Consider the following 27007-nt stretch of genomic DNA (forward strand, 5'->3'; position numbering starts at 1 on the left):
TGCATAAGGCTTTTCAAAACTTACAATGACGTATTAATGTGGCAAAAAAAGGTCTGAAACATAAGAAACATTACAGAAGTCTTTCAATCAAGATAAACAGTAAATATAAGAAGTCCAAATTAGGAAGATGTTCAGTGTCTTTGGAGAGACCTTGACAAAGGATAGGTGGTTGAAGTTCAAGATTCAGCTGGGGAAGGGCACGAAGGGATATAGCATGATGGGCTTTGAAAACCATGCTGAGGAATTCTTTTCACTTTTAAGAAATGAAGAGTCGCTTGAAAAAACATAACTGGAAAGTGATGTGTTCTAAACCACAGCTGAATTCCATAGAACTTTCTGTGATATAGAAATATGCTCTGTAATGTTCACTATAATAACCACTAGCTACATGTGGCTATTTAGCCCTGGGAATCTAGCTAGTGTAATGGAGAAACTGAAATTTTTATTGTAGTTAACTTAAATTAATTTGCTTTCAATTCAAAGAGCTACATGTGGTTAGTGGCTACCATGTTGAACAGCACAGATCTAAGCTGAGTTAGCGATCACTTTCACATCTGTGTGTGCTGAAGGGCAGGAGGCCAAAGAATGGGGTTACTGTAACTTAGACAGGAAAAAAAGAAAACAAAACAGGCCATCGTGATCATTTAGATGTGAGGGGTAAAGAGGATGGAGGAATCTTCGAGAAACCCCCTTATGAAAGGCTCATAACCTCTTCTTTTAATCTATATTGCTTTTATTTAGACAAATATTCTCTCTTTTCTTTCCTTATTGCAATTTATGTAATGACTTAATAAAATATACCAAACTGGTAAAATATTCATAAGAATATTAGCAAAAATTAATTATTTTTTCACAGAAATACATAATATCTGGAACTTGCAGTGGCTAATGAAATTTACCTGTGGTGTATGCTTTTCTGTAGATGGGAGATTAGGAGTTGTGAGGATAAAGTCTTTCATAGTGAAGATCTCTTGGTGACCTTGGTCCTTACTGTTCACCCAAGGGTCACAGCGATCCCAACCAAGTCCCATGAATTTCCATAAGCCCATGATGGCCTAAGGATGTCAGCAGAAGTCTAGGATGACAAGAATCCTTTAACTCCCTAAAAATCTTTGGAGCTGTCAATTATGCCAATGATGACTTTCCTTTATAGGAAAGGATGTTTAAAAATGATAAATGCTACATAAACCATAGACCATAGATGGTCGGAGACAGAGAAAATGCCTCACTCTATCCCAGTCTGGACCACAGGGCCACATCCAGAACTGAGATTTAGTTATATATTGAATGCATTTACTGTGACAGTCCTAATTTTCAGCCTCTCTGCTAAGCCTTGCCCAGTAATTTCTCATTTAATTTTCCCTATAAATGACTGGAGCAGCCCATACAAATGGTTCTGACTTCGTGTCTGTAGTTGTAAAATGAGGGTAATATGTATTTTGCTCTGCTCATAGAGTCAGTGAGGGAAGTATATTATCCTGACCACAGTATCTGACACATAATAAACTCTTACTAAATGTTAGATAGCTATGAGGATAGTGGTATTTGATTATATATGTTTTTAATTTTGGTCTAAATAAGTTACTCTATAGACAAATGTGTAGGGAAAACATGCACACCCAAGAAATAATAAAAGAGTATTAAATAACTATATTAAAGCAGGTTTTTTTGAAGATATCATAAAGTCCAAAAATACTCATCCCTAAACACCATGTCTGCCCACATGGTCTAACCCAGTTGTGTACATTTAAGCAAGTGCAAAGCCCAACGTTATGTACTTGGTGTTTGGTAAAGGTGATCCAGACCTTCTTCGTCTTTTGCCAATAAATAGAAGCTCCAACTTCACTACACTCTGGGCCCCGCTCCTTCACCACGCCTGTTCTGCCTAATTCCAGACCCTTATCTTTAGATGGGTATGTGGGTCTTTTGCTGTCCTGTGTGCCATTAAGCAAGCACATCTCCCATAACTTTGATCCTCGTCAAGGACATTTATAGATCTTATTCTCATTTATCACGAAGCTACACACCCTAGTAGACATCCCAGAATTGACTTGTATCCTGTGGCCCATTTGAAAGGCATTTCAACTAGACCTCTTCCAGCGGCCAGCAAGCTGACTCAAAGCACAGAGGTTAGGGATAGTAAACATTTGATGGATGGATGGAAATGGCATTTCTCCATTTTTTGTCATGCTCTCTTCTTAAAGTATGCAATATTATGTTTTCCTTTGCAACACTAAGTCAAATATGATTGTCCTTTATCAAAGGCAAGGTTGCATAATACATGGTGTCAAATCAGAATGTAGAAATATGTGGGAAAATAAAGGGTTGGCTGAAACGACTCCCATAAATATTTGAACATCAGATAAGGATGTCAATCTCCCTTTGTTGGGATGCAAAATAGAGGATTTCTGCTTTCTGGGAATAATAATGTTAGATAACACTGCTCACTTGGTTCATACAAGCATCTTTGTTTCTCTCAGAATATAAACATTATTAAGTTTTATTTTATAGAGGGGACGGAGACTTCACCAATCAATAAAAAACAAATTACTTTCCAAAATATTTTACTCCCTCATGGTTCTCATGCTCTCTTTATCACCCTAAATTGCTTATTTTAACATATTTTACTAATCCATGCAGTTTGATAATTTTTGATAATTACCAGCCAGGTTTATCACACCACACAAATGTCATTTCAGCCAAGTCCATTTGCCACTCTAGTGTTGGCATCTCCAAACACGGGACAAATAGGTACTTGCTAAGGGAAGACACCCCAGTGTGATGGTAACAGAAGGGTTTGGGAGCTAGATGGCCAGCAGTGTGGATTTAGTCACGTGACTTCACTGGCAAGGCGGTTCAGGGGGCTTATCCATGACCGACAGGATTGAGGCTGTGCAGACAAACCTCCTTTCAAGGAAGGATGTCAGAGCCGGGAGAGGAGCAGGAGGTAGACAGCCTCCAGCGATCGCTCCTAAGCGTCTGCCTCGTTTACCGAGAGCCGTCTCTCCAGAGGGAAGCTGCAAATGAAGCGAGCAGACAAATAAAGGCCCTATTGTCTTGGCATGATGCAGGACTCCTCTGATAATCCATATTCAATCCCGAGAGCCCCACTGGGTTGGGCCAAGGCTTTGCTGGGGCTACACTGCAGTTGGACAGCTAGCCCCACCCATCCCCCTTCTGTCCTTCTGTCCCCTTCCGTTCTCAGGCGCTGATCCCTAACAAACATCACCTCACCTCCATCGACCTCCAGGAGAAACAACCTGCAACACATTTGTTTAATTGGAATAAGCATACTGTGTGTAATGGATGGCGTTCATGTGATAACGTATCAATGAGAGATATGTGGAAGGCGCCGTACTAAAATATTACATAAGCACGGATAAAGATCCACAAAATATTTCTGGTAACGTTCATTCAATATCTACTCCCATACGAGAGAACACACGTTAGTTTGTTGAGCAAACTACAGCACGTCTGTTCCAAGTGAAGTTCTATTTTATGCCCCCTCGTGCTTTTAGCCGGAGAAAGGCTGCCGAGGTCAGAGAATTTGCACTGAAACGCGGAGACCAGAGCTTGGCTAAGGCGGTGGCCAGCCTCAGTTCTAAGCCTCCTGTATTGTCGTCATCACTGAGGTCTAGCAAAGCAGAGTTTTATAATAAATTCTTGCAGAGACAAATTCATTCTACACTCCGAGCAGGTAGGCATCACAATATTTTTCAGAATGTCCTTTCGCAGCCTGTATTGTAATTATGGGTGTTTTCCCCAAAGCTACACTAAATAAAGCCAGGTTTTTCTGGCAAAGTCAACACGAGTGCACACTGTCATGGGCCCCATGAGGACTAAGGTCCCAAGGGTGCTAAGACAAGCATGGGGAACGTCAACTCCCATTACATAGAGCAGAAGTCTAATACAAAGAATTGCTTTGACTGATACAGATTTAAAATATGTGTCAATGTCTTATGTTTAGTGAGGTTCTGAGACAGAATAAGATCCTGGAATTATATGAAGGCCAGCTACTCACATTTCTGATAAAAATCCAAACCCCTATCAGTCCAGTATAGAAGTTGGCAAATTTTTCTACGTCAAGTAAATAAACTTGGTTTTGCAGACCATACTGCTTATATTATAACTACTCAACTCCACAGCTGAAGAGCACAGAAGCATAAGGGAGCCTGTGTTCCAATAAAACTTTATTTAAAAATGTGGTAGGCCAGATTTGGCATACCGACAATAGTTAGCTGGCCCTGGCCTAGTGTTATAGAGTCAGGGTTTTCACTACAGTCATGAGTCTTCTCCTACGTAGATTCTATGGGAAGAAGAAGTGGAGAGGGGGCTCATGTAGTCATAAAAAGATGCATAATCTATTACACATTATCAGAATAAGCATCATGCTATTTGTAATGCTCAATGCATCAGAATGTAGACCACAGACCAGCACAGGGGCCTGAGTGCCCTCCCTCATGTCCTGTACTCCAGATACTCTGCGAAAAGCACAAAATTCAGTGATTCATCATGCTGCTCACATGCTCTCCTTTTTAAAGAGTGCCATGCACCTTAGCAAATTCACTTACCTCTGAGGCCCTGGCACGAAGATGCTTGAGTTCCAATTGAAGTGGCCACAATGGTTTTCATCTCAGCAGAGTTCCTCAGAGTGCAGTTAGAGAGATGCTGCTCTTGGAGGAAGGCACTGTGTGTCTATTTTTCAAATTTAACAGGCATAAATGCACTTTTATATTATAAAAAATGTTTTGCTAAACAGTGGTTTGCAGCCTGTATGTGGAAAACTCACAGGAAGATACAATTATTGAGCCTACTGCCAGTGAAGGTGCTATTTAGAGCCACATGTAATGAAATAAACCCCTTAGTTATGAATCAGTTATTATATTTCACTGAACTCCAACTGTTTCTTTCTCCCTGGTTAATTTCATTCTAGCCTTTGTTATTATGCCTAAAGAAACCATTTTAACATTTTCTCACATGCACTTTGAGTATCGCAAATTCCATCTATAAGTTTTCAGCTTTTTGCCTCTAATTGCTCTACTGGTTGCTCTAACTGCTTTAATAAATAATATTATTTGAGTTCTGCTAGTCTCAGAATTCGAAGGTCGCTGCATCACTTATTATTTACTAATCCTCTGAGGAGGAAAAGGAGACTTTTTCTACCCAAAGCATTTCTTTATAGTGAGAAAGAGGAGTAAGAATTTTAAAATATGAGACAAAATTATAAACACATGATCCATCCTCGAAATTCATATGAGGTTCTCTACGGTGTGAGATAATCCTGCTTTAAGACCGTTGGATAGCTATCCTTGGCTTCTATTCAAATTCATTCGGTAACTAGGAAATCTCTTCCTCCATGGGATGCTAGAGCTCGATAATCTAGTTTCATGTATCATTTTTGATGGTATGTGTAAAGACTAGCTGATAAATGGGAAGGACAGTGATTTCCCATGGCTATTCAGCCAGCCTCCTTATTGCAGGTTAAGGTCCAAGAAAACAGAGGCTCTGTCTTTATAGAAATTCCCTGGGAAAAAGTGAGTTCTACCGATACTACTCGTACAACTAAATAAATAAGTTAAAATTATATATATGTATATATGTATTATATATACTTACACGACTAAATAAATAAGTTAAAATTATATATATGTATTATATATGTGTATAAATAGATGGCTAAATGAATATATTAAATAATTAAATAATTAATTACTGGTAGTTAAATTAGCAGACATAGTGAGTTTTTCAAAACAATGACTTGGAAGAATTGGTGCTTTTGAATTGGGAGACACTTAATTATTTTAAAAAGACTCAGTCCTTATACTAGACCTTTGCACACTGTTGGTGAGAATGCAAAATGGTACAATTGCTATAGAAAAAAAGTATGTGAGTTCCTTAAAAAATTAAAAATAGAGTTCCCATAGATTTTGCAATCCCACTTTTGAGTAGTTATCCAAAAGAATTAAAATCCAGATCTCAAAGAGATATTAGCACTTCCATGTTAATTACAGAACTATTTACCATAGCCAAGATGTGGGAACAACCTAAATGCCCATCAGCATGAATGGATAAAGAAAATGTGCTCTAGAGATCAACACTATTATCCAATCTTAAAAAGATTGAAAATTCTTTTCTATGTGACACCACCTATGAACCTGGAAGACATTATGCTAAGAACAATAAGCCAGTCACAGAAAGACACATGCCGCATGATTTCACCGACAGGAGGTACATAAAATAGTCAGTTACAGGAGAAAAGAAAGGCAGTTGCCAAGGACAGGGCAAAGGGGAATGGGCAGCTGCCAATGAATGGATATGGAGTGTCAGTGATATAGGATGAGTATGTCCTGGGGCTGTTCTGTGTAATGCTCTGTCTGCAGTTAAGAATGCTGTATTGTGCACTTAACACGGTACCTGCCCCCTTAACTGATTTGTAAATGTTCTTATCACAATTAAAAAACAAACAAACAAACAAACAAAAAACCCAGGTCTTTACCAAAAATGGGAATTACTGTAAAATTGAAGAGGGAATTAATACACAGTCTCCTCTCCAAATTAATGCCAGGTTTCTACAGCATAAAATATTTCCCCTTTGGCATCATTGGATATTGAAACTTTAAGGAGTGTTTTCAGGAAAAGAGCTCATTAACTGCAAGCCTGGTAACTGAGGTGAGTCATAAAACTGCCAGAATGGAAGCAGAGGGAGGAAAAAGCAACGTTCTTGTGTTGAGTGGGCACTTAATTTCAAGAGGAATGAGCACAACAGAGCGCGGTGGCCACCTCAGTCCGTGCCAACCTCCTGAGCCTGTCGAGGGGGCATCGTTCCCACTTTGAACTTAAGCCGCTCACATCCTCTTGCTCAAGGGGAATGCTCGGAGAGAAATAGGAAGCAACTATGTAAAAAAACAGTCACACGCCATTGCAACGCTGTGACAACCCTGAATACACACTTGAAATAAATGCATTGAGAGGAAAACATGAACCATAGCAGGTTTATAGGAAAACATTGACTTATATTCAATCCCTACTCCATGCTAGTTTTTACCTTCAATATAGACAATTTGCTGCATATAACCCCATTTCAGAGCATCTGTCACAAAGTATGGACTCAGTAAAGAGGAGCTGTCATCATGTTACACCTCATGCAAGAAGCCGGAACTGAGGAAGCCACGCACAGATGTAGCGCTTGATGGTAAGAAGAGATCTGGCTCTAAACCCTGGCCCCACACCCCCTGCTATAGCACCAGGCACAGGAAACTTATCCTTGCAGAGTCTCAGCTTCCTCCTTCATTAAACTGGAGTTCTATCATAATCTCTTTTGTGAGAATTAAATGAAATAATATATAATACGTCTGATGCATTAAATGACAATAACATTGTTTCTCCCTTCACTTTCCTATTCACAATATTGTTCACAGCCAGTAATAAGAAATCCATGCAAAGGGGCTAGAGGGAGGAGCAAGGAACACTCTGACCATACTCGGATTCATTCCAGACACCTGGAGTGTCTCCCTTCTTTCTAGGAATGCATCCTGGATTGAAGGAGGCCATTTGGCGAATGAATAATTTATTACTTCAATCAAAATTGGCCCTGCTAGGCCATCTCAACATGCAGAGACACAGTTGGGAGTCACAGAGATCACAGGGAAAGGAGGAGTGTGTCTCGGGTACTGAGGACGGGCATTGTGGCATCATAAAAACCCGGGTACGTGTCGCAGGAATGCGTTTGTGCTTGACTATCTGCGTGAAACTGGGCAAGTTAGTTTTTATCCTCAGTTTCTTCATCTGTTAAATGAGAATTATGCATAGGGTATTGTAAATAATCATTTCATATAGCTGCAAGGGAATAAAGTGGGTATATTTAGCATCTCTGGCCACATATTAATAAGCACTCACTAGTGACAATACTTATAGCAGTACCAGGGCAAATTCAATTAAATGAGGTTAGACTATTTAGCTTGTAGCTATTAAAGAGAAAGAATACCAGGTAATTCTGTACCCATTTGGCAGCCATTAATAAAATAATCTGTGCCAAAATAAGTACTAGGTTTTCAACTTGCATTTATGATATATCAGTAGTGTTTTTATTAACTGGTAATGCTAACTGTAACCATATATTTTATTTAATGACTTAATTTAATTACCTCAGCATCCTTATAAGAAAAGTGTTATTATCCCAATATACAGATGAGAAAACTAAGTCTCAAAGAATTCCAGAGATCAGCTGTCTGATGGGGAAGCACCAGTGATAGGATTTGAACCTCAGTCTAAGTTCAAAATACTCATTTTTTGAATAATTTACACAACTTTATTCTGTATTACCACAAGATATATAGTAGTGAAGAAAACAGCAAATGCTTAATGAATGTTCCCAGAAGGAAGATGGTAAGAGCATGAATTTTGCACTTATTTTCTCCTGAAAGGGAAGATACAGACATAGACATAGAAGAACATATATAGATATAGGCTTTAGTATGATCATTTTAAGACACATAATATTTCCTGCTTGACAATGTGCTCTGAAAAGTCGTTGAGTCTTATTACGGTAAGTTGACCAAACAATAAATGACTGCATGTTCTAACATGGAATATGACACTATAAGTGCCTATTTCTTGCTGATGGCCAAGAAAATACTCCACCAAAAGATGGATACAGTCTTGTCACAGATATGAGATACAACAGTCCTGAAGAGACAATAATGCTTTGCGCTCTGTTACCCAGTCACTCCCTGAATATCTGTGTCCTCCAGTTCTGATTAAAAAGGTTAAAAGGCTCTCAATCTGTCTGCTAGACTCATAAGGAACTATGCGCTGCTCTGCCCAGTCAGGAAATTTAATTTTCTACTCAAATCAACCAATTGTGCATTAGAGAAAAAAGCTGCTCTCTATAACTCAGTTGGAGGAGGGGCAACTAAAAGAATGCAGAACAGATGCAGAAAAATGCAGTTGGTGATTCTTACATTAATATCCCATGAAGCCAACCCACCTCCAATCAGAGCTGTGTGGGGCTCGCCTTGTAAATGCTTTGAAACAGCATCTATGGAGGAACCATAGATGTCGAGGAACTAGTGCCTGACACCTGTCAAAGTACAGATGTGTCTGTGTCATCCCATGGTAGTTTATCTGTTCAGCTCTTTCTGGTAGCACAGCCCCAAGTCCTCTTTAATTTGCCCCAAAGCAAAATGCTCTCATGTTGGGCAGTTGTTACTAAGCAGCTCCACACTTCCTCTACACCTGCATTTCATACCAATTGACAATAATAAAAATAACACCATAATGATAATAATCAATTACAATGATAATCGTCCCTTGATTTCCTGTGAATTAGAATTATTATCAGTGACTGTCCATTGTAACAGGATGGATTCAAAGCCTATGAGGAGATGATGAACCTGGATTTTTACCCAGTTCTTCCCACCTGAGCTGACCGTCGCCATGGTAGTAAAAGTCCCTCAAACCGCACTGCTAGCTGATTGAGAACATGTCTCTGCACAGGAAGTCCATTCCTGCCGGGACTATGGGTTTCATGTTTGGAATTTATTCGTGATTGCCTTCACATCTGAACTCCTCATTTTCCCAAAGGACCCTTGGCTTGGCGTACTCCTGAACCCCTTCGTTCCTTACTGACAAGATAGAAATCTCGTCAAATCAAGTGCCAAAATAGACCCCATGACAGGTCCCTCAGTTGGGCCAATCTTGTTTATCATCCTCACATTCTGCTCTTACACTTGGTTATATGCAGAAAGTAATTGTTGCTCCTTTATGTGTCCCACCCCCCCCCCAGAGGAAGCGGAGTTAACATGAAAACAGGGCAGATTCAGTTATTCAAAGAAACATCATTGTCTCTCATTTATAACATGATTTCAAGATAAAGCCATCTGACAACTCCACTATTTTAGTCATAAAGTGGATGCCCGTGTCAACTTATTTTTCTGGATACTTCTTGCCCTTGTATTCAACACTTGATCCTTTGAGAGATGTAATTCTCTTAGCCAAGTGCAGGGGATTCTGTATATTTACAGCTTGTTGAATTCCTTTAGAAATGAGAATGCACAACTGACCAGTCCTCCAGTCCCTGGGGGCGGGGGCGGGGGCGGGGGCGGGGTTTACCTTCTTAGAGTTTGGGCTTTTCTGAAAACAGCATTTTTTTTGTATCCTTCTGGAATACGGTCTTTATCATCCTGAATTTAGAAATGGTTTGTGTTAAAAAGATCCTTCTGGATCCAAAAAAATATCATTTTTTTGTTCAAATTCAAATTACTTGGGGCACTGACCAACTCTTCTGCTGGTTTTACCCCCAGCCTCATCATGTCAGCAACTCTTGTGAGTGATGAGGATGTGATCCAGCAAAAAGAAGGAAATAAGTAAAATCTGAAGAACACTTCCTTGCCCAGAGTTTCCCTGAATGAAGTCATTAGAAGGATAGTAGCCTTACACACCTGTGACCCAAGTGAATGAGCTGGGTATGAGACGGCATTAAAATGACAGAGGAACTGGACCGTTCTCTAAAACTGTGTTCCTTCATTAGGTTTTCTCTCTCTTTTTTCAACAAGCATTTCTAAGACAATATTTGAAGTCCACACTCAGACACATCATTAGCCAACTCTTCACCCTTGGAGACCAGTGTACAAGTTATAGATTTGCAGTGTTCTTTTGGGAACAAAAGCCATTTAGCTTGAGCACTGTACTGTCATTTGGGTGAGTGGCTAAAGAGAAAAGTTGTATGCAGTTCAGCAGAAAAAACAGATTTGAGTTTCACTTCTAAAAAAGGCAGAAAAACTTTAATAAAGGATCAGTTCTCACCTTGGGAAAAAATTCTGAGCAGGGAAAGTATAAACAAAAGGTATTTGTGAAATGGTGGAGAGAGATTTCGTCTAAAATTTGCAGATCCAGATCTGCTGACCTACCAGAAATTCCAATGAAGTGGTAAGATGATAATTTCAAAGCCCAAGATCAACTATAGAAATAAGATAGAGGCCTCTTAATGTGTTGAGACAGTGGCATCATGCCTCTAAATTCTTATATATAATTTATTGTAACTGTCAAAAGAGAACGAAGAGAAACCAGCAACACTTTCCTAATGCTAGAAAGAAAAAAAAAAAAAAAGAAAGAAATGCAAAACCAGCAAGAAGAAAACAACATAAAAGATCCACCCAAATGCATTGTGAAGTGCACGCAGTGTTACATTCTCACTGAGCTCTCTGAAAGCTGCAACAGCTTTATTCATCCTGAGATCCCTGGCTTTGAGCTCTGTGTGTAGCTCTTAGTTGTGTGTGCTCATGTGTGTGTGCACCCATGCTCACACGCACATACACACACACACAGTGTGTGTTCACCAAAATTCTTTGGTCATGTGAGGTCAGCCTCAGAGGCAGCCCTGGAGCATGTAAACATAATTGCACTTTGCTGTGCCTTGCATGTCTTCTGATGTAGCAAGAGAAATACCTTATAGGACTGGAAGTGATATCAGGGTCACGAGCGGTCACTTGCCCAATCACGGAGTTTAGAGCAGCATTTTCATGAACTTCAAGGAGGTAAGTTGGTGAAGAGAAGACAGGAGGCTCATCAGCATCTTCAACGATGATTTTGACAGTGGCTGTGTCTTTAAAGGGCCCCCTGCCGCTGAAACGTGGGTCGATGTGAACATTGGCTGCCTCCACCTTCAGTGTATAGGATTTTTTGGTCTCAAAGTCCAGAGGCTGTTAAGAAATGACAGAGACAAATGTTTCTCACTAATGACCACAGCAGCAAGAACAAATGAGTGTAATGCTGATGGATGGTAGTTATGTGCATTTAAGCCCATTTGTGAGCCTTAATGGGATCCCTCTCTGTTCCCCCAGATTCCACCGGTAAATTTTACAGGCATTTATTGATATCTGTTTATTATACAAGCTCAGTGAATCTAATCTCCTATTGTTGTGCTTTGGTTTGCTCATTTCACTTGGAATTCACAAAATATTCACAGTCATGAATTGTGCCATCAAAATTTCACTTCAGAGTCATAATAAAATTTTACTAGTGACAACATGACCCGCATACCAATCAGCCAGTTAATTGAGCCTCTGCTGGTGGGAGATAAGGCAGCACCAAACACAATCTCTATCTGGGAAGAATATTTTATCATTTCTGCAACAGCACGTGAAATGTGAAGAACTAGAAAGAATCATTGTTTAGTCCGAGGAGACATTATAAAGCATAATTTAGCACTAATCTCAACAAAGAATGTTTCCTTATTTCACTTCCAAAGTCTTGCTGCTCTACTGATCATGTGGCTAAAATGAGGTTTATTATTTTGGGGGTATTCATAGAACTATTATGAGTTCTTTGCTAAGAAGCAGGTGGACATACAAATAAATATGCATACAGATACATATATTCTTCTGTTTATATTTAGAAGAAAGAATGAGAGTGGTATTTACAGATACCTTGGTGTCACCAACCACTGAAAGCAAGTTGAAACTACCCCATTGCACTATTACTAACAATGTTTCTGACATATTAACAGCTCATTCCTTAAAAGACCCAGGGACTTTAGTTAATGACCTAGGTAAATACAGCTAGGCAAAAGAACATAATCCCCTTAAATAACCAGAAGCCCATCTGCCTCAGAACCCCTCCGGTCCAATTCCCACCAACTCGTAATACCTCAGATTTCAAGAAAGTACATCTGTCAAGTTTCAAAGGCACAATTTAGGTTTCGACTGCAATCTTCTGTAAGAAACAGAACAACTTCAAATCTGCAATGCAGATTTTTTTAAAAAAGAAGCTGGAGCATAAGCCAACCATTTGTGAACTCTTTCAGAACCCCTGTATAAGCTTTATATATGTATTCTTATTTCCGAAATTTGTATTGATTTTTATAGTTGAATTCCTTCCTAATGGGACTTGACTTTGTCTGAGATATTTTCTAGTAAATGAGGTGGATAGGTACTCCCCTGTCTATTCTAAGGTTACCAGGTACATGTCACCAGTGAGTAGACAATTCAACATCAGTGTCTTGCCAACCCTCCCTGCTATAACACTTGGGCAATTTGAAATTCTTTAGAAACATTGGTGAGTACAGATTATGTTCTGCCTAATTCTTAGCTCTTGGTATAATGACACTGTACCCCCAAAACATCCTGGTGCTCTTCAGGTTTGATCAGACAAAAAAAAAAAAAAAAAAAAGAGGATGCATAATCTGTGGAAACATGACTCCTTACACAGTGTTCTCTAGAGTAAAATACATGTGTTTTTTTGGTGTTAAGATGTATAGTCTATGCTTCTCGGTTTGTGAATAGTAGTGAATAAAAATACAGCCAATGGCCAATTGCTTCAGTTTATAAAAGCACCTTATGGTAACAAAGGACAGCAGTTCATAATAACAATAAAAGTGACATTAGGAGTCATTAGCCAAGGAAAATGTGGCTGTGGGTTATTCAATAATTGACTCAAGTATAATTATACTATACTCTATTTCAAACGTGAGATTTTAAATACTTTGCAATGCTTAAGCCTAAACTCAAGCCAAGTAGAAGGGTAGTGTTCTCAGCAGAGAGCCATAAATAAAACACAGCCATTTATTTTCTCTCAAAATTAATGTTACAATTTACTTTGTATACAAAAATAAATCCAGAAAACTCCAGGTCCCCATTGCCAATATCTCTTCAACTGGGGGTGTTAAGAGCATGATCATGGGAAGGCAGATACAGAGAATGAGAGAGTAAATTTGGAGTCAGGTCAATGTAATGCTGATTAAGATGGAGGAAAAATTATGGGAGCCCAACAGTGTGGTCCATCACCTATCTTCTTGTACATGAACAAGCGATGCTACTTAAAATTTATTTGTACTACTTCGTGACAGAGACAGGAAGAGCCATATTAAACAAAATACCCATGACAAGGGTAAAAGGGTGTCTTCCCTGGCAAATGCCCTTGTCTGTAAAAATAACCAACTCTGTTCTAAACATTTTTATGAATGGAGATGTCTTGAGGAAAAATAAATATGGAAAATGTGGTACAGAAGTTTTCACAACACAAAAAGGAACGGTTGCCGGCGAAAGCAGTCACAAATCGGACGCATCATCTGGAAATTCTTTGTGGAGATGTTTCTCTCTCCAGTGGTAGCCCTGCACCCGGGAGTGAGGCAAAGAGGAACTTCATTTAACATAATGCCTGGACATCTGAGGCAGGGGAGAGTAGCCAACGGTAACAGGCTTGGCCCTCTTCTCCCAGTGCCCCAAACTAGCCAGAGTGCCTGCGCTGATGCTACTTCACTGAACTTGCCACCTTTATGGGAAACTGAGTCTTCTTCCCACTGGGATGCTTCTTCAGAACCATAGACAATACGCCTCAAGATGATTTCATAAAAGAATAAGAACTGTCCACCAATCTGTATACGTACCTCACTGCTTGAGGGTTACCATTCAAGTTCTGACTTCGTACAAATTCCTGAAGCATAGGGAAAGGCCGTGTGGCGTTGATGGAAGAGAAATAACGGGTGAAATGGGAGGCTAATACTACCATGGTGATTTCTCACCAGAGCTTTAGCTGCTATGTAAAGTGCAGCCAAGGGGAGGGGGCGGGGCCTGGCCAGGTAGCTCCGTTGGTTAGGGCGTTGTCCTGATACATCAAGGCTGCAGGTTTGAGGCCCGGTCAAGGGGCATACAAGAATCAACCAATAAGTGCATAAATGGGTGGAAGAGCAAATCAATGAATAGTAAATCAATGTTTTTCTCTCTCTCCTTCCCTTTCCCCCTCTCTCTAAAATCAATAAATAAAAATTAAAAAGAAAAAACGGTCCAAGGGGTTTGAGCTGTAAAATAAACTCTTTTCCACGACTAAAAAAAAGTGACACTTCTCTCAGCTCTAACATTATGTCTGGAAGTCCACCCAGCTCCCCCAAACTTCTCAACTCAAGTTTCAGAGAGGTCATCGGAATGTGGACAGAGCTTCCTTAGCTTACCTTTCTCAGTCTGATAATGCCATCCTGGGCCTGGGTGTCAGAGGCGATTTCAAAGAGCGCCGTGCCGTCTCCGTCGATGATGTCATACGACGACTGTGCGTTGTCACCAATATCCTGATCCTGGGCCTTCACCCTGCCGATGGCAGTGCCGAGAACCACGTCTTCAGGTACCGAGAAGTGATACAGGCCTTAGGAAAGGGGAGAAATGCTGCTTGGGTTCCCTTCCTTCCTTCCTTCCTTAGCGAACATTTATGGGGCACCTCCTTTGTTCTGGGCACTCCCATAAATGCCACCGATAAAATGTGGAAAGACAAAAAAAAATTTCCTTTTGCTGTGGAATGTACAATATTTTAAATGAGTCAGAGACGAAGAGTTTGCAGAAGATGTAGTGACTTTTCTTCGAGTCTCTTCCAACATATGGAACTTATTCAACCACATGTTTACCAAGTATGTAGTTGGAGTGGAGTTATATCCAGATACGAGTAAATCTATGTGAATGTTCTTCCCAATTTACTGTCAAATCACATTGGCTCCCTGTGGGGATAGTCATTGTTGCCCAACATAAAATAGTAAGCTAATTTCAGGACAGAAAGATGCAGTGTGTAACACACTGAAAGTCACTTTTGAAGTTACTTTTGTATTTACCGACTCGTAGACCATTTTTGATAAAATCCAATTACAAAACTTCTGCTCTGCCCTGCAGCAAGCTGTTCAGACACATGAAACACTCCTCTTGTTACTAAAGTCCTTCCTCATTGTTCTGAACCCCAGAAATCCTACCTTCCAAACTCTCTAGGCAAAATACAATTACAGCTGCATGTCCCTTCTCCTGCGGGGGCGGGAAAACACATCTAATTAGCGGTGTTTTTATTTGAATCACTTGAGTTGCCTTAGTGTCCCTCATTGTCATTGGTGTAGGGGAAGCTGTTGGAACCACAACCCCTGGCTATTAGCACTTCCCTGCATACCTGCCCTGCACCTCACTGCCAGCTCCTGCATGTACTTGCCTGAGGGTTTTCTCTGGCCTTCAGAACTCACTTTGGTCCCTGTCTGTCCGCCCACAACTGCCAGAGAATGAATGCCCCACAGAAGCAGCCCTCAAAAACTCACACGAATTAGTATATAATATCCCAGGCTCCCCCTCTCCCTGGAGGGATAACATTTCTGTTATTATGTTTTGGCTTGTTTGTTTACAGTGTTCCAGAGTTTCCCCAATAGGATGAAGCTCTAGCCACCTACAGGGGAAGTGGGCCCCAAACAAACGCACACAATAGGCTCTCTGTCGTTCTGTCTCCCATACGCCCTCACTTCCCTACTGGAATCATTGCCAAGATAAACTACTTATAATCAAATTCTTATCTCAGTGCCTGTTTCTGGGGACTCCAAACCCAGACAACCAGGAAATTGTAGGTCTGTTGCAGCAAAAACGAGGGGAAAATAAACATTCAATGAACTATAAACCCAAAAGGAAAAATTAAATCCGGAGAACATTACCTAATTGTAGTTTGAACTCAATCACTGGGTCCCTTGGATAAACTAAGGCTCATTTTACCCACTCTAACAAGATTAGTTCAGATGATGGGTTAGATTTTCTTCTAGCGCTAACACACTTTTATTCAATGAGGACGTAAAAATGTCCCCAAGAAGCACGAAATAACGGGACGGGGGAGCACAATGTTTTCCAACTATTTTGCCATAAGGTAGGCACTGAAAGTCATTATGTTGAGCATAAGTCTCCCAATTCTCTCATAATTGGTGTAATGATTCTGTTTCCTTCAAACTTTATGTCCTAGGTAAGGTGTGAGGGGATCCATTCAGGTATGCTTATCAAGCAAATAAGTCAGCAAGGGAACTCACCTTGCTGCCCGTCCTCACTCAGAAAGCTTTGGGAAACCGAGCAAATGGAACATTTCTTTATCCATTTCTCTTCTGCTCACTCCCATCATCTCTAGCAGAGTGAGTACAGCTAATAGTTATGACCCCTAAGAAAGGGAACACTTCTGAAACTCATCTGCCACTGCTGAATTGAAACAATCATTCTTCCAAGAAAGAAAAGTTGCATATTAGAGCATTAACTACAACGGCAACTAAAAAGGAAATAAGAAATTGGGGGAAAGACAAGAGAAATGGCATTCTCCATTCTAATACTTTTGTTAAAAAGGGTTGCGTTGTTGTCTGATTCATGGATGGCCAGAGGTGGAATTTCTCAATGAAAATGCACCTTTTCTGTTCTTTCTACCTCGGAATTTCTGAAGATAAATTCTCAAAGATACCCCAACTGTGTCATTTTCAAGTGCCATCTCTGTCTCTCCCCTTCCTCTCTCCCTCTCTTCCTCACTGTCCTCTCTTCTCTCTCTCTTCAAAAATAGTTCTCTCATGGTATTTCCTGTCCCAGCACACATCTAAGAATCCCTCATGTCAGATATAGATATGATAACTCACCTCCTTTACTAAAAATGCCATCTATCCTCAGAGTTCTGTTATCATCACCTCTCAAATATCTATCACAGCTATATGCTCCTCCCTATGTCCTCTGTGACCACCCTGGCTTGCCAGGGCTACCGTCATCTGACACAAATGACTACAGTCATCCCTTGCCTGGATGCGAGGTGGAGAAGACGCTGGGCAAAGCCAGATCCCATTTTCTCTGATTTCCTTGGAATCAAAACCTATTACACAAGCTACAATGTAAAAATCTTCTAATGCTTCCCAATGGTGTCAGCATAAAGCTTATGGTCCACAAAAATGGCTAATTCCTGCCTCACCTGCCTCTCCAGCCTGTGTGAGCTTCAACGGCAGTGACATTCCACTCACTCTCACCTAGGGCCCTGCGTGCACCCTTCGTCCACAGGGTGTTTGGACACTCTTTCCTCTAGGTGCCATGCCCATGCCCCAACCTTAGTTTCACCTTGTCTCAGCTAATTCCTAGCTATCATTCCTATGGCAGTTCAAGAATCTCCATGCCAGCAAGACCTTGCTAACTCATCTCTCTGTGGCAGATACTTTGGCAAATACTCAGAAGAAAAGGATTCTGGGAGAGTACAAGGAAGCTGGCAAGTAATGACCGTCTCCCTGATTCATGGGTGGTGGCTGCCTACAATCCCGTCGAGGGTTTCTGAGGCAGAGCATGCCTTCAGTGGGGAAGAGTACAGTCAGCAATCACTGTGATCCCCGCAACTGAGGCCAAGTGTATATTTTGCAGCAAATGTACTACACACCTGCCTTTTCTACCTCAGATGCTAGATATTCAGTTTCTTTTTTTTTTTTTTTCCTGCAACTACATATGCTAAAGGATTTCCAAATGCTGTGATCCCCAACCAGTTTGCCCATTATTACTATGTAAGAGTCAGCTAAGGAGTCAGTTAACGAGATAAAAGAGGGAGAATTTGGAGAGGGAGAATAAAGTTGCCCCCATGCTGTGGCCTTAGGCCTGGCAAGCATGAGTATGTGTATCTTTTTCCTGTTAGGTCGTGATGCTGATTTTGTCAATAAGTACATTTTTATATTGGAAACCTGTTTATAGTAGAAACTGAAATTGATTTTTTAAAGTATATTTTATTGATTATGTTGTTAACATAGTTCCAATTTTTTCCCCTTTGCTCCCCTCCACCCACTACCCCTCTTCCCCCAACAATCCCACCCCCCTAAATTTAGTTTCTTTCATACAACAAGCAGACTATGGATAGAACAGTATCTGAGCTGTATTTTATTCACTCCCTCAAATTTGTTCACGGAAAGTACCATGAATAGAGAAATAAGCACACAATTCGCAGCCACAGTGTCGGTTCTAATTCTTAGCTGCGCTGCTTAACTACACGCTCAGTTTTGGGAGAGTTTTTATCAACTTTTTCAAAATCTGTAAAATGAGATGTATTGAGTACCAAAGGGCAGGAGAGTTGGTTGTTTCCTGTATGTATATGAATTGCCATACCGTGCATATGATAAGCGCTCAATGAATGCAACCGGATGTTGCTGAAAATTAGACTATAAAGTCAAATGAAAACATCCTGCTTAGATTCTCATCCAGAGCAGGAAATTCACTTACTCTGGGCAAATTTTGGAGGGTTGTCATTAACATCAGTAAGGGTCACTGTCAGTGTCGTGGTCCCTGACAGGCCACCGGAGTGTCCACCCATGTCTTTGGCTTGGATAACGACCAGGTACTCCTCCTTGGCTTCTCTGTCCATGTTGGGAAGGGCAGTTTTTATAATTGCTGATGGGAAAAAAAATGCGAGAATGACTTTCAGACAGAGAGCTCATTCAAAAATAAATACGTGAATCATACACGCGCATACACACGTCTGTAGGAGAACCCACTTAAGTGATTTTCTGAGTTTTATTTTTTTGACACTTAACTGGTGTGCATTTGTGATGCCAGCCCAATAAGAGAGATTGTCATCATAGACAGCAGTGCATAACTTGCAAAAATTTATTTTATAATTTTTTTAAACTTGCAAAACTATACCTTTGAAAGTAAACTGAGTGGCATACTCTTGCTTACCAAATTAAGGAATAAATCATTACACAGCCTCATCTACCCAGGAAAACCCTGGAAGTGAAAAAATCCTACAATTTATCACAGACTCCAATTTCTCTAGAAGAGGAGTAAATACACAAATAGCTTGAAGGCTCTAAGTTCAAAGAGAAATTATTCTGAAGCTCACAAATACATTAGAGATGAAATTATTAGAATCAACTCAGATGAGTAAAATGCCAATCAGAATTAAAGCAGGCAAGTGTCTAAATCTTAAGATACTGTTCAATTACGTTTATTTTTTAATTGGTTGTATCTTCTCTATTATAAAAGAAATACTTGGCAAAAATACAAAGCTATAGAAAAGGGAAAACATAAAATCATGCAAAATAACATAAAATAATCAGTGCTAAAATGTCAGTGCTTTTTCTTCTGATATATTTTCAGGGTTTTATCTATCTGACTCTTTGTGTGCTATACTAGCAATTTACCTTTCTCATTAAAGATTCAAAATTTACACTGATCCTGAACTTATTTTGAAAATCTGTATTTAGTCCTCTCCTTACCCTTATGCTTTTTTCATAGATAAATGTTGCTAATATATGTGTATAACTCTGAGGCCATTGCTTGTATATGCATACAAATGTGCCCAGGTATATATAAACATTTCACAAACATGATCTTGATATAGGCATTGTTCTGGGACTTCAGTCACACAGTGGATATCTTTGAGATATTTTCTTGTTAGCACATAGAGGTCAAACTCATTACTTCCAATAAGTACATCATTGTTCATTTATGAATGTACTATGAATAACTTAGCCCTATACTAGTAGATATTGCAGTTATTCCCATTTTTTTCATTATAAAGAATAATCAGGTATCTTATAATACTATATTTTTCTGTGTCCTGAATTTTTCCTTAATTCTATGTCATAAGATGCCCCTCCTGATATTGCTTAAACCCCATAAGAAAGTTATCATGACTAGCCTAGTATATTCCTATTGAAAGAATTTGTGTTATATCTCAGGCCCGGATGAAAGAAAACTGTCCAGATTAAAGATAATTCCTCCTTACTTCTAACCCAGGGACATCATAGATACTCAATTAAAACTGAAGATGTGCCACACTCTTAACCACTTCTGAAGTGGTAATTCTGTTTCTGTTTTTATTTTTTTTCTTTTCTTTCTTTCTTTTCTTTTTTTTTTTTTTTTTGTGGGGAGGAGACTCATATGCTATAATTCAATCATCTGTCTGTAAAAGGTTTCTGGAAAGTTCAAGTCCCTGAATTATCTGAGTAGCAGGCAAAGCTCAAGAGTGCCCGGGGAAATCTAATCCACCCAGGCAGTGGGCAGTCTCCAGCAGAGCTATGAGTTCCTCTAGACCTTGACATGACTTCTGCATCACAGCCTCCCATTCAGGGAGCATCTAATTCAATACCCATGCTTATTTGAAAACATCAATGGAAACATAATAATATCTTTCATTACAATTGTTTGTTTCAGGATTTGATTATATGATAATGTAACTCAATATATCATACTTACATGGTTATAAACAAAAACAGAAAGAAAAGAAAAAAGAAATAAAGCAATTATCAGACTTAGATCACCATGAGGCATTGTTGAGAGGAAAATAAACACCTGAGCAAGAAAAAAAAAAGCAATAATAACAATAACAAAACCTCATTATTATCCTGATGAGGTACCAATATGACTACCCTGCTATGGATATATTTTTACAACTCAGCATATCTTCATTATGAGCTCAATTCTAGTAGAAAGGATTAGAAAACTGCTTTATTGCCATGATAGTTACATGAGTGATTATAAAGTTTAGGTCATTAAATTAAAACCATTCATTAGACTTTAAAATTTGACATGGAGCTTCTAATAATCAGAGGAAACTGATATAATTTCTCAAGGAAGGCAGCAACTTTTTTTAAAGAAATTGGTTTCAGGTTTATACCTGAATCTCCTCAGGTTAGTTCATTAGGAGAATGTTTACAACATTCTCAGTCAGAAAAGACTGGTATGTATTTCTCTCATTATTTTTATACTATATTTTGAGATTATTAATTTTTTAAAAAACTGATGTCTCTCAGACACTTGAAATTAAAACAGTTTGGAGGCTCAGTTGAAGATAGCTTGCTTGGGTTAGTGTTTACGAGTTATATCAGAATATGAGGGAAGCATCATGGCTGAGGTATTTGTTTAGAGGAGACGGGAAGAGCTCCACGGGTCTGCATCTATTACAGAAATGATCATGCCCTGCCCCGTGGAGGGATACAGCGGCACACTACCTAAGATGCATATCTAGACAAATTTGAGTCTCTTTACAAGAGGTTCCTTATGTTGAAGTCAAACAAGTTTGGTTTCTTCTATTATTCTCACACTTACGAGCTTTGTGATCATGGACAAACTACTAAACCCACCAGGACGCAATACCGCATCCTGTCAAATGGAGGTAACAACCAGTCTCCTGTTGGGGTATTCTAAGATTATGTGAAATAGTTTGTGGAAAGTCTTCGGCACACGTGACCCAGCCAGGCTGTTTCTCTCCCCCCTTTTCCTTCCCAGCCAGAATCTATTTAATGATTATCTGGATGGTGGTTAGAGGGCTGGACGTTTTCCAGTTGCTCCTCCGGACTCACTCTTCAGCATTCTTCACCTACTCTTGGCTGGGGGAGTGTACTTTACAGATCGCCTCAATGAAGTTGCTTACTTTCTGGCTTTGCCTGAGCCTCAACCAGCATACATTAGCCTCGGACAGCAACTTTCAACCAGCGTGCTGCTAAGAATTCTTAAAATATTGCCATGCCTGACTGTTTAGTCAGGAGTGCTGACCTCTTTTCCCTTAGATTGTCAAAAAAAAAAAAAAAAAGGACAACAGTCAACACAACACACACAACAATAGCTCTCTGGTGTGAACGCACAATCTTGAACCATAAATATATAGATCATATAATAGAGTTGGATCTTTTTGGTCACATGGTATAATAAGGTTGTATCTGATTGGTTAACTCTCGGTACTAGAAATCTTTATATACAAGTACAGGTGCCTGCTTTTTAGGAAGTGATTTTGGAGCAAAAAGGATAAGCAATTACTTTTATCATTATTATTTTGTAAGTCAATCAAAATTATACCTATTTTTGTGAAGTCAGCAGAATTTTAGTGATTAATTTGTATGTGCCGTGAGATGAAAAAGGTCAAACATCACTGTCCTGGGATATGTGAGGATGGAATAGGGTGAGATTCTATACCTTCCAAATACCACAATCACACGTTTGGACACTCCACAGTTATTATACTGGGATACTGCTAGAGCAAGACTCTAGAGTCCAGTAGCTGCCCCCTTCCCTTTCTCCTTCAAGCTTAGGTGCTTCCCTATAGCTTGGGTGTTTCCCTAACCCTTGACGGTCTCTCTTAACCTGGCCATACCATGGCCAATAGTTCCTTAAGGTCTTCTCAATCACTCCATTCCTGCCAGAATCCTATAAGCTATGGCTAGGATACCGGTTCCTTATCCAAGTGTCAAACATGGATCCAGTAAACCATTCATATAAGACATCTACCTATAAAAAGTACTTCAGTGACTAGCATATGACTATCCCACGGACCACTCCTAGAGATTAGCAGGGCAGGTATTTGTTTCCTTAGCTGTACAAATGAGAATAACACCTATTCACTTAAGTTAGTTGCTCAAAATGACCCAGTTGGGAAGCTGCCCATCTGGGAGTCTTCATGCGTCCTCTTTTCTTAGACAACATTGGGAGTAGGTTTCCTGATTTCCAGGGCAAGCAGGGAGTCTCTCCAAGGTTTCGTTAGGGCATGCAACACATCATTGGCTCCAGTATAAACTGTATAATGAATAGCTCTTACTTTGTCTGAGCTCCCTGCCTCTAGCCTCAACCTCACAACTATCAGTAACTCATTAGAAAACCCAAGACAAAATTTCTTGGACATTTCCCTGCTACTTAGTAGCTGAAAAGGCAGGATAGGAAAAAAAAATGTCCCCTTAGTCTTCGAATATTTTTCCATTGGGTTGGGGCTTATTTATACATGTTACTTAACTTTTTTTTATATTCCTATTCAAAAGACAGACCAATTCACTTGCATACATGTTGCAAGATATTGATAAGCTCCTAAACTATAAGTTTACAAACTGCCTGAAAATGTCCTTCTAGTTCACCCTAAATTATTTTATTTGGCTCACAAATTCCCCAAGCACTAGGAGCTTCAGGCTGTTTTTATTGTGGATAAGAGAACTTCTGTAATTAAAAGCAAAATATATTGTTTGGTATTAAATACCAGCCAACACGGAGCAGAAAACATAAGAATAAGGCTGCTTTTTCTGTCAGATTTGAGAAATCAAAAAACTGACCTATGCATACAAAAAAAAAAAAAAAAAAGTTGCTACAATGCTCCATGAAGTGGCATTTTTATCCACTTCCAAATTTGATTTTTACAAGGCTGATAGGAGCTTCCTATACCCTTTTTGTCAGAATAAACAAAATGCAAACACCTTGTGATGGTGCTCATTTAAAATCGCTACCCTCTGCCCAAGATATGAGTCCCTTGTGGTCACAGTCGCGGTCCAGCGGAAGTAGTGCCCACGTCTCCCCACGCCACGCGCTTACGGTCAGGTTACACCTTCTCAATGCCCAGCGGTGTGTTCAGAGGTTTAACTGCTGTGTGGAAACTTCCATTCCACCGACCTGGCCACACATTTGGGTTTTCAGTTTATGGCAAGCAGGGTAACAACATTCTTTCTTCCGGGGAAGTTAGTAAAACGAAACAAAATAAAACTCCTTCATGTAAGTGTTCGCTAAATAACCTCACAAAAGAGAAAACCTGTGTACTTTTTTAAGTGGAAATTTCAGGATATGGCTCGGAGTTGATTCTGTGAAAAAATGTTACACCTGTTACCTCTGACCTTTGCAACTTTCCAGCTCAGCAATTGTGCTAAGGTTTGGACTTGGACCCCTTCACCAGATACCCTTGGGTAAGTCACAGGACATTCTTGGGACACACTTTTTTTTTTTCCTTGAAAATGGGATAGTGTAATATGTTGAGAAGGAAAAAAGAAATAATAACACAGTTGGTGCTCAGGAGGATGAGCCTGTCCTGCTGGAGTCTCAATAACATTCACAGCAGAGTCGATTCAGAAAAGAAAATGTAAACAAATCAATTTTAGAAAAGATTCCCTGGAACTTTATTTTGAAAATCTAATCAGAGAAAGCAATTAATGAGAACAGTTCATTTTCCATGAATTTAATTCAGTGGAGATGCTGAAACTGACTTTGGGGAGCAGGGATGGGAAGGTACAGGAATTGAGGTGAACCCTGGCAGGAGGATTAAGACAGGCGATGGGGGAACCATCTTGCTCTGGAGCTGACATTCATTACCCTACAGGGAAGACTGTGACTAGAACTTTGAATTAGGTATATAGGTAATGATAGAAAGATAGATAGACAGGAGATAGAATGATCTGTATTTGGAGAAATGAGATTTCTCACCTATTTCTGGTGCTTCATTCTCCTGTATTTAAAAGACATAGTTTTACCTTAAATTGACTCAATCACATGGAGATTTCTCTAATGCAGCAGTTTAAACTTTTAAGTCCTAGACTGGCCTAAGTGCTTCTAAGTGCTAAGCATCTGCCCCTCATAGCTCGTCATTCAGAGAGTACTTCTGATTAAAATCCCTTCTCAGACAGCCCAGAATTTAAACCTAATGTGTGTATTTTTTTTTCTTTCCATTGTCTTTGGTGTTACCATTGGAGAAGCATTTTGTATCTGTCAGGAAGACTTCTTTGTATAATGTCTGTGCTATCACCAGATTGAGAGGCTTCAGGAGAAAGGCAAGGAGATACTGATTAACTCCTTTGTCTCCTTTGTCATTCTGCGGGCTGATTACTGTAATTCCCTTTGTGCGGGTCTCCCAGATTGCGCTGCTCTAAGATTGCAGTTGATATAAAATGCTGTGCTAGACTCCTCTTTTGAATAAGACTTGTTGAGTACACTATCCTGGTTATGAAACCACTAGCTTTGTCATTCCCCTCCCCCCCCCCGACTCTTGCCATTTCAACGTGCAATTTTTTATCTTACTGTCTGCAGAAGGGGGTCTTTTGTTGATAAAATTAAGTGGCACAAATTCACTAGCGATGTCTTTTGCAAGGATCCTACACAGCACTCACAGTTTCTGATAACTGTGAGATCTCTATCAGTTATGAGGGGTAAAAGATATATATCTGTGTGTGTATATATATATATCGTCGTCGGCAGCCGTACGTCTCGAGAGACGATGGTGTAGCTTCTTAAGAGTCTATCTGCACCGCCGAGAATGGCTGTGCAGTCCGACTCGGGAGTGACACGGTATCTGTCTCCTCCCGTGTTGAATCGACATCTTGCGATGACGCTGGAGTGTCCTCTCCAGTGAAGCTGAAGCTACAGAGCCTGGGCAGGGTGATATGGAGGGTCTGCTGTTGCCCATGCAGCAGACCCCCCCTCTCTTCGCAGCTGAAGGGTCCAAGGGAAAGACGGAGTCTTTCCTTGGACCCTTTATATATATATATATATATACCCAGAGATGTTTCAACACATGCCCACCTAATCACTGAATAATATCTTCAATACAATAACTTCAATCATGCCAAATCTGCGCAACCGTATCACAAAGGAGCAAGTGACACATCAGAAAAGTGTTCAGCCTCCACAGGGTACAAGAAGCTCCTGCATTTCCCTTTCTTTGTGACTAGAACTATGAATCAAATAGATGGGTGATGATTGATGATAGATAGACAGATAGACAGACAGATAGATAGATATAGATGGGTGGTAGAATGGCCTGTATTTGGAGAAACTAAATTTCTCTTCTATTTCTGATTCTTTTGTAAAATATAATAGTATAATTAGAAAGCTAATGGGTTAAATGTATCAGTAATCAAAGGCTTATTGATATATTTTGACTTGGTATTTTTAAAACCAAGAACTTATTCCAAGGAAATTAGAAATTTCCCCTTCTCATTTGTTTAGATTGTGTTCACATTTTTTTCTGCATGATAATTTTAGAAGGCGAGTGATTTAAATATGTAACAAAAGGCAAACAGTAAATTAGTGGTTAAGGTTATACAGATCAAAGGTATACAATATTAAGGAGACGTTTAAAATTATGTTAACATTTCTGTAGCAAAATACAGTATGGGCCACAATTTCTAAATTTTATTTTAAAATATTGTCTGTGATTATTTCATTTTATACTGTGTTATAAAAATTTGGCAAAGAATATGCATAAAGATACTATAATGTGTTTTAGTAAAGCAACCGAAGGTCTCCCCTTGCTCCACACAACACACACACCAAAGTCCCCAGGACTCTGTAATGGGAAGGAAGCACAGGCCCTATCTCTTAGAAAATGGCTCTGTGGTTATATAGATGAGAATTCATTTTGGTAGGAGTATTAACAGCCATGTGATCTCAGTCAGGTCACAGAAACTCACCAAGGCTCATCAATCTCATGTGTAAAATGTTATTCATTGCTAAATAAGAGTTTCACTTTGGTATTATTACATATGAGGTAAAGAGCC

The 27007-nt window shown here is 39.7% G+C and overlaps 1 protein-coding gene across 1 annotated transcript in view; it reads right to left on the bottom strand.

The window, feature by feature from the left end:
• The window catches only part of CDH8 (cadherin 8), a 334718-nt gene that overhangs the window by 126853 nt on the left and 180858 nt on the right, over positions 1 to 27007 (bottom strand). The window contains exons 5-7 of the mRNA XM_090261396.1: positions 18990 to 19157; positions 14945 to 15132; positions 11446 to 11699 (exon numbers count right to left, since the gene is read on the bottom strand). Of these exons, the coding sequence (XP_090117522.1) occupies positions 11446 to 11699; positions 14945 to 15132; positions 18990 to 19157 (610 nt within the window). The remainder of the gene's footprint in view (positions 1 to 11445; positions 11700 to 14944; positions 15133 to 18989; positions 19158 to 27007) is intronic.

Source organism: Furipterus horrens, unplaced genomic scaffold (genome assembly GCF_987537825.1).
Source record: "Furipterus horrens unplaced genomic scaffold, mFurHor1.1.pri manual_scaffold_13, whole genome shotgun sequence".
NCBI lineage: Eukaryota > Metazoa > Chordata > Mammalia > Chiroptera > Furipteridae > Furipterus > Furipterus horrens.